The 13,611-nt window shown below is 31.7% G+C and overlaps 1 protein-coding gene across 4 annotated transcripts in view; it reads right to left on the bottom strand.

Annotated features, from left to right (window-relative positions):
* The window catches only part of LOC110017817, a 38,604-nt gene that overhangs the window by 4,409 nt on the left and 20,584 nt on the right, over positions 1 to 13,611 (bottom strand). For all 4 annotated transcript variants that reach the window (XM_020714931.1, XM_020714932.1, XM_020714933.1 and 1 more), the window contains exons 8-9: positions 6,371 to 6,524; positions 5,847 to 5,999 (exon numbers count right to left, since the gene is read on the bottom strand). In XM_020714931.1, coding sequence (XP_020570590.1) covers positions 5,847 to 5,999; positions 6,371 to 6,524 — 307 coding nt within the window. The remainder of the gene's footprint in view (positions 1 to 5,846; positions 6,000 to 6,370; positions 6,525 to 13,611) is intronic.

The following is a 13,611-nucleotide window of genomic DNA, read 5'->3' as shown; positions in this document are numbered from 1 at the left end:
CGCTAAGACTGAAAGGAAAATTTTATAAGATGGTGGTGAGACCTGCAATGCTCTATGGCGCTGAATGTTGGCCTTTAAAAGAGAAGCATAATAATAAGTTAAGTGTTGCCGAGATGAGAATGATTAGGTGGATGAGTGGCTTTACACTTAGAGACAAAATGCGGAATGAATATATTCGTGATAGGGTTGGTGTAGCTCCTGTGACAGACAAAATTAGAGAAAGTCGTCTTAGATGGTTTGGTCATATTAAACGTCGACCATTAGATGATCCGATTAGGAGAGTAGATGTTTTAGATTCGACTTGTGTTAAGAAAGGCAGAGGTAGACCTAGGAAGACTTGGGCTTATTGTATTAAAAATGATCTTAATTTACTAGAACTAAATGAAAATATGACACTAAATAGGACGCAATGGAGAAAAAGGATTCATGTAGCCGACCCCACGTAGTGGGATTAAGGCTTTGTTGTTGTTGTTGTTGTATTAATAACTTGAAGTTTATTGATTATTTGACAACCCAAATGTTGATCAGTCAATTTTGTGACCATGAACGTGATTGTGGTTGAATAATATACTTGATTGGATATGCTTAGTATAAAAAAACATAGCAAACATATTTAATTGGAGTAAACATAATTAATAATTGTAAGAAAAATAAAGTTAGCATCAATAATGTTTTATTATCGTATATTGTAGCATCACTCAAAGAAGAATTTTAATATCAATTTGAATAAATTTTTAAATATCATATGAATATATCTAATGTGTTTGAATTTATCATTCAGTATATGCATGCATGAGTATTATATATTTATTTTTCGGCATCTAATAAGCTTCGTCTATTACGAAGTTTAATGAGCTTAATTTTATTGAATGGAGTAAACAAATTTAATTCTATTTCAGTGTTTTGGATATTAATTTGGTTCTACTTAAATGATAAATTTATTGCTATTATCGATACTAGTAGCTTTGAACAACAATTTCTCTATAATGCTTGGGAAAGTTCGAACATACTTAACTTAATATTTATGGGAATGATTGTAGCAGACATCATTAAACAACAATTCAAAAAACTGAGGATGCTAAAAGATCTATAAAGTTTGTGAAAAATTCGTCTCAATATGAGTGCAAATAAGTCAATTGTCCAGAGTTTAATGGGTATTTTGACCACTATTAAGTTTGATGCTTCACATACTCTGCATGAACATATTACAACAAAGTCAAATAGTGCAGTAAGATTAGTCACAATGAGAATGGACGAGAGTGAAATTTTCCTTGCATAGTTCATTAAAATTTTTTTGCCTCATAAATATGATTCATTCCAAATAAACTACAATACTATAGAAGATAAATGAAATGTAACTGAATTATAAAATATGTTTATTCAATAGGAAGTAAGGCTTTTAAAAAATAATAAATTCACTCAATTAATCTCATGGGATAGCCTGAAGCTAAAAAGAAACCAGGAAAAAAATGTGGAGAGCAATACAGGACACGTAAAAGCTAAAGTGTGATCTGTCCTCATCTAAAAAAAGTAACAAAATGATGATAGATGTCATTTCTTTCACAAACATATACACTACTAGAAACAATGCAATAAAAATAAAAACTAGATTCAAAAATAAAGATGAACCTAATGCTTTTATATCTTTTGTATTAAATTTAGCTAAATTCTTTTATAATACTCGGTGGATTGATTCTGATTGTATAACCTATGTTTCAAATGTGACGCATGGATTATTTATGACTCAAACCATATAGTCAAATGAAAAGTTCGTCTTCATGGGAAATCAAATCAAATCAAACAAAGCCATTGGAACGTATCATTTGATCTTAGACACTTGATATCATTTAGCGATTTTTTCAAGCTCTTTATGTTTCTTCTGTTTTTAGAATTTTAGTTTCTTTGTCTAGACTTGATACAAACATATATTATTTTAAGTTTGAAAATGAAAGTTTCACTTTGTTTACAAATCATTTTAATAGTTCATGTTTTCTTTGAGATGGTTTATATAAAATATAGCTTGATAAATTATTTCTTCCGACTCTATTGACTTACAACATAGTATGAGAATGAAAGGTGTAATAACTGAAAGATCTTGTTTGTGGCATAAACGTTTGATCATACATCTAAAAAGAAAATACAAAGATTAGTAATAAATGAAATTCTTCCTAATTTAGATTTTATTGATCTTAATGTGTGTAGATTATATTAAGTGTAATACATAAAATACAATTAATAAATCAGTTATAAGAAGCACACAATTTTTTGAAAATTATACATACTGATATATGTTGATCTTTTGATGTTCTACCTTTTGGTGGAGAAAAAATTTTCATTATCTTTATTGATAATTGTTTATGTTATGAGTATGTCTATTAGTTGCATGAAAAATGTCAATCAATAGATGCTTTAGAGATATTTATTAATGAGCTTGAAAGAAAATTAGACAAAAAAATAAAAATTGTTAGGTCTGATAGAGGTGGAGAAATATTATAAAAAATATGATGAATTTAGATAATGCTATTGTCTATTTTGTAAATTAAAAAAAAAACACTACATATGTGCTCAATACACAATCTGGGGCACACAACAACAAAATTGAGTAGCTGAAAATCAAAATAATATGTTAATGGATATAGTTAAGAGTATGTTGAGCTATTCTTCTTTACTCTTATCATGGTAGACACATGCTTTAAAAACCGCTACGTATATGTTAAATGTGTTTCCTGATAAGACAATTCCAAAGACTCATTTTGAACTCTGGACATGAAGAAATCCTAATTTAAAGCACCTACATATTTGGAGTTGCCTAGAAAAAGTAACAATTTATAATCCACATGAAAAGAAACATATTCAAGAATGATTAGTGAACCTTTTATAGGTTATCCAGAAAAATCAAAATGATAAAGATTTATCATCGTAGCAAGTATTTCACTGAAAATGATGAAATTAATGGGAATATAGAACCACGTAACATGGAAATTGAAAACATTAAAATGAAAATTTCTTTACTCATTACCTATTCTAAAGTTGTTCCTACTACTGTTAAATAATTTAATAACTTACAAGGAAAACAGATTAATGATCAAACATCTCATAATGAAGTTATCACAAATAAATATGTGATTGATGAACAACAAAAAGTAGCTTTAAGACATTCTCAAAGAAAAAGAAAATCTATTATTTCGAATGATTGTGAATTATTTACAAGAGTCGGAATTTGACTAGGAATTGATAAAGATTCAATTTCATTTTTACAATCCATGGAAAGTAATAATTATGTTAAGTGCTTAGACACTATGAATGAAAAGTTGAAATCAATGGATCAAAATAAAATTTGGGACCTTGTTGAATTGTCTGTATGTTTAAAACAAGTTGAGTGTAAGTAGGTCTTTAAGACCAAACATGACTCAAATGATAATATCGAACAATACAAGGCTAGAATTATTGCTAAATATTTTACTAAAAATCATGGTGTTGAGTACAAAGAGACATTTTATTTTGTCTCGAAAAAGTACCACATAAGAATTATTATGGTCTTAATAGATCATTATGATTTAGAATTATATCAAATATACGTGAAAATTATTTTTCTAAATGAAAATTTAAAGGAAGTTTATATGAAGCAACCCGAGGGCTTTTCCGTTGAAGGAAAAGAATACATAGTATGTAAACTTAAAAAAATCAAACATAAATTTCCCGACAATGATATCCTAAATTCAATAACTATGATTTCTTATAGAATTAAGAAAAACATTGTTGACTGATGTATATATTTAAAGATCAGTTGGAACAAGTTTATCTTTCTGATTTTATATATTGATGTATCTTGTTTGCAACTAATGATCTTGATTTATTATATAAAACCGAGAAATTTATTTCAAAGAACTTTTAAATGAAATATATGGGAGAGGAAGCTTATGTGATAGGGACTGAAATATTGCAGGACATATCAAAAGAATTGACAGGATGGTCTCAAAAGCCATTAATAAAGTTTTAGAGAGATTTAAGATGAAAAAATGCCTTGGTTTTATTATTCTAAATAAAAAGGAGAAAAATTAAGACTTATGCAATGTCCAAAAAATGAATTGGAACGAAAATAAATGGAGCAAATTACTTATTAATTTTGTTGTTAGAATGTTGGGTAGATATCAAAGCAATTCAAAAATTAATTATTAAAAGGCTACAAAGAAAATTCTAAAATAGCTATAAGGAACAAAAAAAAACACTTGGTCGCTTATAGGGGATCTAATTACCTTGAGATGAGATAATGTTTAGATTCAAATTTTGTTGAATGCATAGATATTAAAAAACCCACATTTAGTTATTTTTTCTTTCTAGTTAGACAAGTAATTTCTTGAAAGAGTGCGAAGCAGTCTCTCATTGTTGTATCCATCATGGAAGCTGAGAAATCTTATTTCGAGGCTTGGAGTAGACAACAATATTGTCAAGCTATTGAAAATTTATTATGATAATATTGCAGTCATTTTCTTCTCTAAGAACGACAAATATTCAAAGGAAGAAAAACATATGAAATTAAAATACTTACCATTAAAAAAAAAGTTCAGAAACAATTTATCAATTGAACATATTAACACCAATCTCGTGGTTGTGGATCCGTTAACCAAAAGATTGTCACCATAAATATTTAATGAACATATCAAAAAAATGTGCATTACTGAAAATTATCATTGACTTTATGTATTTGACACTCTGAGCTCATTTAATATTGTTTTAATACAATAATGCATCTTGTTATATTGAATTAACATGTACATAAACAAAAAAATCATAGGAAAGCTATGATTTGTTTTTAGCAAAGACATTATCATTGAACAATTATGATTGTATCTCATTATAAATTATGTTAAGTATGAAACTCATTATTATGATATATGAAAGAAAATATAATGATGATGTATAACCATCATGATCCTTGTAAGTTTTTGGTTAATGATAAATTTATGATTTGAACAAATTAAGAAAATGTTTAACTCATATTGCATATCATGTTTGTTACATTGAATAATATCATACGGGCACCCAAGTAGGAGAATATTATCAATAACGTTAAAATAATGTTATTTATGTTATTTCAAATAACATAAAGAATGCTATATAATTTTATTAATAATAATAATAATTTATTAAAAGTTATTTTATTAATGGCACATATAATATTTATCAACAATTCATAATTTAATAATTAATGGTGAGTTTGAATTTATTGGTCAAAATATAGTTACTTAATCAAATGTTTATGGACCATTTTGTCAAATAACGCCTGAGTAACTTGTGGTCCTGTCCCTACTTTATAAGGCTTGATTTCTTTTCATTACAAGAATGCACATCAAATGAAAGGACATAATTTTCACAAAGTTTCTAAGAAGATCACCATGAATCAATTTATGTTTATTGTATGATTAAAATCTTACAAATATTTAATTTGTTCAAATTCTCGAGTTTATGTTTTTATACATTTTTTTGACTTACATAATTAAAGAAAACAAATTTTTATGAATGCTATAAAATCTTACAGTAATTTTATACACACATGCATATATATATATATATATATAAACTTATGTATGAATGTATAAAAATGTTTGATTAATTATTTAGTATTAAAAATAGATAAAAATAAATTTGATTTTTTACTTGAATCAAGATTAGATCAAGCCCAACTATAAACAAATTTCTTTTGATTCAAAAAATAAACTAAATCAATCTTGAGCCAATTTCAGATAGGCTTGAGAATAAATCATTAATGACCCAAAAATAAAAACCCTGAGGGGCTAAGCCTACACATGAAAAATTTTGCTCGCGGAATAAGTAATAACACTAACCATTGTTGGTATGTCATGTTCCAGTGCACAATGCTTCAAGTGACGTGAAACACAGCTTTCATTCTTAACAAGAACAACTCCTAATGTCTTGGTTCCATTTTTCAAGCTCTGCACCAGTCGCTGCAAAGACTTGAACACATGTCCACCACCATGCTGCAAATGGAAGTAAACTAGTTATAATCAGCTAGAAATTTCCATAAACATGCGAGCACTCAAATAGCTTTAGCATACTTGACATGAATGATGTGAAATAACAGCAACCATTTTGCATTAAGTCTCCAAACATAAAAGAACCAATTAGAAAAGCATTCAATCATCAGATGGCCAAGCCCACTGAACATGATTTGACAAATTAACTAATATGGAAATATTCCAAAAGGAATATAATATAGTCGTTAGCATGGCTGATGTCCACTGAGATGGTAACCAAAGAATTTGAAAAAATACAGAGTTAACTCGATAGAAGCAGCAGCAAGGCACCACTGAATGAAAGATCAAACGATCATGCTTTAATAATGAATTACCTTTACAATTTTCATGAATTTGGTACAAAATTTGACTTTTCCATGTAGCATTATCCCTACTTTATGAAATATGGGCATGCCATTATTGCGCCAAAATGGCTCCCCAATGATCATCCTATTTCCCTTTGAGCCAGGAATAGGCCAAGACATATACCTGGTGACGGAAAATCAGTCAATTTCCCATATCATTGAAAAGAAATAAAGCAAAAATCACAATATGGTACGGACACAAAGAAAAATGAACATGATTAGAATGCAGGAAACAATAATTTTTGAAATGTGGGGCACAAACATCAGTTGAACATCAAATTTGTATATATATGAATATATCACTTCAAAGTGTTGGACACTGGGTCTAAGTGGTGCATGCAGGGTGATGATGGATCAGGCGATTCATGGATTTAGTGCGAGTAATGAGTTAATACATATTTGTATATAGGTTCAATTACAGGATATGAGTTTGAATTAGCAAGTGAGCATCGAGCATGAGTAGGCCTTGGCTAGGCTTGAAATCAAGAAATGTGAGCACGGGGATTGATTGGGGAAAAATAAGGATAACTATTGAGATTTGGAATGGAGCAGCATAATTTTATTGATAGAAGAAGAGTATTTAAACCAAATTACAATAGACACAACAAAGAAAATAAATAAAATAGAATAAAACAAATAGGAAATACATGATGAAAAAATAAAAACTAATAATATGTAATAATAGCTACACATTATCGTTATAAATCTAATACTCTCCCTCAAGTTGAAGCATAGATGTCAATCATGTTCAACTTGGTTTTGAAGTCATCAAACAAAGGACGATGAAGATTTTTGATGAGGATATCTGCTAGTTGACCACTAAAGGGCACAAACATAACACAAATTTCTCTGGACTTAATCTTTTCCTTAATGAAGTGTTCATCAATCTCCACATATTTGGTACAATCAAGTTGGATTGAATTGTGAGTAATCTTATGGCAGACTTATTATCACAGAATAGTTGTAGTGGGATGGAGATTGACATGCGAAGTTCACAGAGTATGATGCATAACCAGAGAGATTAAAAAATTCCCAGGGACAGACTAAAATTCAGTTTCAACACCGCTCCGGGCAACCACAATTTGTATTTGGTCTTTCCACGTGACAAAATTTCTCCATACAAATGAGCAACACCCCGATGTAGAATTTCGATCATGAACCGACCCGACACAATCAACATTTGTATAAATAGCAATAGACTGAGAGGTGTGATGAGAGAGTAAACCTGAGCCCAGTGTACCTTTTAAATAGTGGAAAATCCGGTGAACAACTTGGAGATGGTGCTCATAGGGATCGTGCTTGAATTAACTCATTATACCAACTGTGTGACATATGTTGGGACGAGTATGAGCGAGGTAGATGAGTTTCCCCACAAGATGCTAGTAGTGAGTCTTGTTGACAGACACGACATTGAGAATGTCAGTTAATTCTTCATTGAGATGAATAGAAATAGTCATGGGTTTGCATAAAAGAAGATTATTCTCTGTCAAAAGATCGACCACATATTTGCGTTGAGAAAGAAAAATGTCCTGAGATGATCGAGCTACTTCCATGCCTAGTAAGTATCAAAATGACCCCGAGTCCTTCATTTCAAATGATTTAATAATAATGTCTTTCAAGGACTCCAATGCTAGGAGATCATTACTTGTAACAACAATATCGCCAACATAGACAATAATGATAGCTATTTGACCAACGGAGGAATACCAGACAAAGAGAGTGTGTCTGATTAAGCCTGAGTAAAAACATAACCCACAACCACTTTTGTGAATTTATCGAACCAGGCCTCGGAAACTGCCTTAGCTCATAGAAAAGCATTCGCAGCCTGCACTCTTGCCCTTTGGAGGCAGTAGAGTTAAAGTCAGGAGAGAGAGAGAAATGTATACCACTTCTGTAAGCTCTCCATTCAAGAGCACATTCTTGACATCTGGTTGAAATAAATGTCAATCCAAATTCACCACAAGAGACAACAAGACCCAAATGATGTTTAACTTAGCCACTGGAGAAAATGTATCCTCATAATCAACTCTAAGTCTGTGAGTACCCTTTGGCGACCAATCTTGCCTTGTTGCATTGAACACATCAGAGTTGAACTTGGTGCTGAAAATTCATCGGCATCCCACAACTTTCTTACCCTGAGTAAGATCAACAACGTCACATGTATGGTTTTGTTGAAGGGTATTCATCTCCTCCATTACTATTGTTTTTCAGGCTAGATCAATAAGAGCATTCTCAATAATAGTTGGGATCTGACGGTCCATCAGGGTAGTAGCAAATGCTCTGTAGGTCAGACTTAAACAACGAAAAGAGACATAGTTTACCATCGAATAAAGAGAGAATGCCTGATTGCATATCTTACTCAAAGAACTTACCTCCTCATTCGGAGGAGGGGTCGTGCTGAGAATGTCGCCCGGAGTGGAGTCAGAGTCATGTAAGGAGGTAGCGGGTTCCATAGTAGGAGTATTGGAACGAGCACGCCGAGTGTAAACACAGATAGTGGGAGGAAGAGATGGTGCACTCACCGAATCATGGGGCTCACCGAATCGTGCACTCACCGAATGGTGCCCTCACTAGAACAAGAGACTCCTCAATGACAAGAACAATAGGGGGAACATCCATAGAAGTAGGATAAGGGAAATGGGAGGGCATGCTATGAATTTCGTAATTGGGCTACCAAGATCAAGGCAAGGTCGTGATGCTACATGGGTGATTATTGATCGTCTGACCAATTACGCACATTTCATGCATATCATACAAATGAATTATGTGGATAAGCCGAGTAGAACTTATGTTGATATAATTGTACGAATATATGGACTCCCAAAGTCTATTACTTTAAATAGAGACAATAGATTTATTTCCATATTGTGAAGGAAAGTTTAAGAGGCTTTAGATACTCAACTGACGTTCAGTACAATTTTTCATCCTAAGACAGACAGTCAATAAGAAGAAATGAACCAAATCTTAAAAAGACCTACTTAGACTTTGTATGCTTGATTTTGGTGGAAACTAGGAAATATACATCGCTCTGATAGAATTTGCCTACGATATTAGCTCCCAGATTAGTATTGGTATGACTCCTTATGAAGCCTTTTATCGAAAGAAATGCATGAACCTCTTTGTTGGACAAATACTGATGAAAATAAAATAATTAATGTTGAGTTAGTTGATGAAACTATTGAGAAGATCAGGCTGATGAAACTATTGAGAAGATTAGACTGATTTGTGATAAACTGAGAGCAATTTAGGATAGGCAGAGAAGTTATTATGATGCCAAACACATATCAGTTGAATTTGAGATAAAAGAATTTGTTTTTATGAAGTTTAGCCTTATGAAAGTAGTTAAACGTTTTGAAAAAGTTCAGAGAGCTAAGCCCATGGTATGTTGGCCCATATAAGATCGTGCAAAAGGTATAGAAAGTCGCTTATAAGCTTGTCATAGCAACACATTTATGGGGTACATAATGTGTTTCTTATCTCATTACTATGAAAATATATTATCGATGAGGCTAGCAAGATTGTTATAAACCCCATAGATATTCACCTTGGCCTGAGATTTATGGATGAGCCAGTAAAAATTATAGATTATGATGTTAAAATAAAAGAAGTTGGAGAATCCTTTTGCTCATGTATTTGGAAGCATTAGACAAAGATGTCGCTTAGGAGAAGGAATCTAAGATGAGAGAAAGACTCCACATTTTTTCAATTAAGGTATAAAATATATTCTTGTACTTTAAATTTCAATGATGAATTTTTTATGAAGGGAGATTGTAATAATAACCTATAAAATTTTTATTAACTTAGTTATTAAAAGAAAAATAAAAAAATTGAAAATGAAAGTTTATGCTTCTGACACCTATGATCGTTGGCATTGCCGCCTTCGAAGGTTATTCTAGAGGGATTGGAGTCTTGTTTTATCCATTCCAGGTAAGATCAAGTGAAAGCGAGCAAGAGAGAGCGTGAGAGGCAGAGAGAAAAAGAAGAGGAAGAAGTTGTCCCCAAGCAGAAGAACCATAAGTAGAAAGGAAGGAGAAACGAGGAGTTGAAGCAAAATAAAAGAGGAGTGATCGCACGTCTCTTCCGTAGTTGTGTGGGGCTTTTTTGGGATCGAGAGATGCTTAATCGAGCACCTTTAGGCTCAAGCAACTCTATTGACTACTGCGAGCAGCAAATGGAGGAAGGAGAGGAAAAGTCGAGTGACTTTCCCCCATTTACGCAAGTTTTCACATGTGAGAAGCTCGACAGAGAGCTCGGAGAGAAGGAACACATCACTGGAGCTTTTCCTTCATGCAGAATTGCCAAATCCCTAGCATTTTTGAGGTTGGGAGCAAGAGACGGCCGTGAGAGTTCAAATGAGTTTTTTCTACTTCGTGCTCGAAATTTGAACAAGGTAGTAAGGAAAAAGGGCGTTGCAGCTTTTAAGGTAAGAATTTTTTAGTAAATAATTTTAAATAATATAAATTGAAATTTCAGAAATCATTTATGTAATTCAATTAATAATTAAGATTTTAGTTAAATATCAGTTTAGGGTAATCCAGAAAAAGGTGAAATCAAAACAGAAAGGAGTGCATTTCCTTGTATATATATATATATATATATATAATGAATAGTTTAAAATCTAATGATAAATTAAAATTTTATGATAAATTAAAATTTTAAGATCTAATTAAGTTTCTCTGATTACAAACATATTACATGCATTGCAGGAAAGTCACTTGATATAAAATGCAAATGAAAATGTCTAAATAATTAGGTTATAATTCATGCGAAAGAAAAATAAAACTAATAGAGGTTAATATAGGCTAACTTGTTATTATAGAAGCATTTAAGAACTAGTTTCACCTGAGAAATAGACAGCTGGCTTCAAACTGTATAAGTAGAGATGGGTGGGTAAATATATTTTTATTTTATACTAATTCTGTCTATTTTTTAAAGCAACTACACATGTTTTTGTTGTTTCTAACATTCGTTTTAAAATGTTAAAGTTCATTTTTTTAAAATGTTAAATGCAAGAAAATAAATAACATATGATATATAGAATGCATATGGAGTCACACACATATGGTATTGACAAAGGAAGCGTTGTACCTATGCACGAAATGAAATGAAACTAAAAATAAAAATAGAAATTAAAATGAATATCTACCCTTTTTGTGAGTTTTGAAAAGTAAACATATATTACTTAAAAGTATACGTTTAGACGTTAACTCTCAATAACAAAGTGTAACATAAATGAATGAAAATAAACAAAAAATAGTTTTCTTTTTATTGTTCAGTTTTTTTACTGTTTACGGTACTTTTACCAAATATTTTAAAAATGAGAATTATTGTAATTTAAAAAATTTGTCCGTCGAGTTATCTAACTTGCACCTTCAGCTGCTAACATTTTATAGAAAAATTGGCTATATGATAGATAAATCATAGAATACGTGTATAGGCGCTGAGGAGCGCTTGATTGATAGGTATTATAATTTTGTTTTATTTTTTGTTAGATGTAAAATTATAAATATAAATATAATATTGTCAATATAAGTTTTAATGAAATAAAATGGCTCTTTTGTGGCTTGGATTTCATTTTGTTGTAAAATGAAACAATTAGACAACCATTCAATCGCCATTTCCCATCTAGAAAATTCCAATTTCCTAGGTTGAGTCGTGATAGTTTCTCATCTAATGTCTAGGTTGTCAGCATAAATAACATCCCTTAAGACCAAATAAATATTCACCATCGTTTAGCTTCCCACACTTAATGAAGCTCTATAGAGTTGTTGCAAGCCTGACTATTAACTTCATCAACATATAACTTTATTTTCTTCCCATTATCTCCTCTAGAGTAACTATTGGTGTCACTTCTTCCAAGCTTTTCCTCTTTTGCAAATCCTTACTCTTGGGTCTGCTAAAAATCAATTTTTATTAGTCTAGCCCTCTCTACTAGCATTGAATAGTCTTCAATCTCATCTGACACTATTGGTTGTCGAATTGAATCATTCAATCCAAAAAAGAACCCGTGGCATTTCTCATTTGCATTTGGAATAAGTTATGGTGTAGACCTCGACAACATAGTAAACTCCGCTTCATACTGCAAGATCGATCAATTTACTTACACTAACTAAATTTATCATGCATCTATATCTGGATTGACAGTGGTACAAATCAATCTCTATATGTGTTCACAACTCCAACTGCACCAAGTGACTAGGTCGACCACCAAATTTCTCTTGTAACCGCTATTACCATCGTCTCTCAATTTCTCCCTCAAAAGCAAATGTAACAAGAGTAACTCTCCTCTCTAGTGGACATGTAATACCATATATAATTTCTCCTCTCATAAGTCAATTTTCAGCTTCCAGTAGCCCTCAAGCTCTTGAAAATAGCAGTTGCCTCATATCCTGAAAGAGTTTCAAGTACTTATATATTTGTGCTCCCCCATTATTATTAGCCTGAGATTGAGAATTCTTAATCAATTAAGACACAATATTCATCATATCAAAAAGAAAATAGCTCTAACTGCAATATTCTAAGGCATATCAACTCTTATATTATTCTGCATAATTTTATGCTCTTAATCATCCATAATTCTAAAATAAAATAAAAAATCAAACTCAATTATAATTTCACTTTATTGATGTAGCAAATTTTCTTCTTTCTCCTCCAAATCAAACTTTTAACTGTCTCTGATTTTATTTTTTAATTAGCATAGGAACATATATTAAGACTTAATTATAAATTTCATTTAATATATTAAGGAAATCTACTAAAAAAACCTAACCCGATCAGCTACAAGACCCACAAACAAAACCACCTTCCTTTCTTTGATTCAAATCATTTTGGCTACCTTACCAGCATGATTTACCTTGCTCACCCACTCGATTTGCCTTCACACACGAGTCTTCCTACTCTTCTCCCTATCACATGTGAGGCTCCTTCCCACTCACGAAATCACTGCCCGCATTTGAAGTAGAAGGTCCGCTTGACTTTAGGTTCGCCTCCCAGCACAATTCTTCCTGTGTTGGATAGCGTCGCACTCGAGAGAGTCATCATCCCCACTTGCTCACACCACTTGCTCACACCGGTGGCATCATCTCTAGTGTGTCAAACTTCTTTACCATGACATGCACACAACATTTTTCCTTTTCTTCCTTCTTCTCAATCTCACTTCCTTTTGTCTCTCGTTCTCCTACGACATTTGCTTACTGAATTAAAACTTGCCC

The sequence above is a fragment of the Phalaenopsis equestris genome, unplaced genomic scaffold (assembly GCF_001263595.1).
Source record: "Phalaenopsis equestris unplaced genomic scaffold, ASM126359v1 Scaffold000002, whole genome shotgun sequence".
Taxonomy (NCBI): domain Eukaryota; kingdom Viridiplantae; phylum Streptophyta; class Magnoliopsida; order Asparagales; family Orchidaceae; genus Phalaenopsis; species Phalaenopsis equestris.
This window is presented reverse-complemented; position numbering and strand designations above follow the sequence as displayed.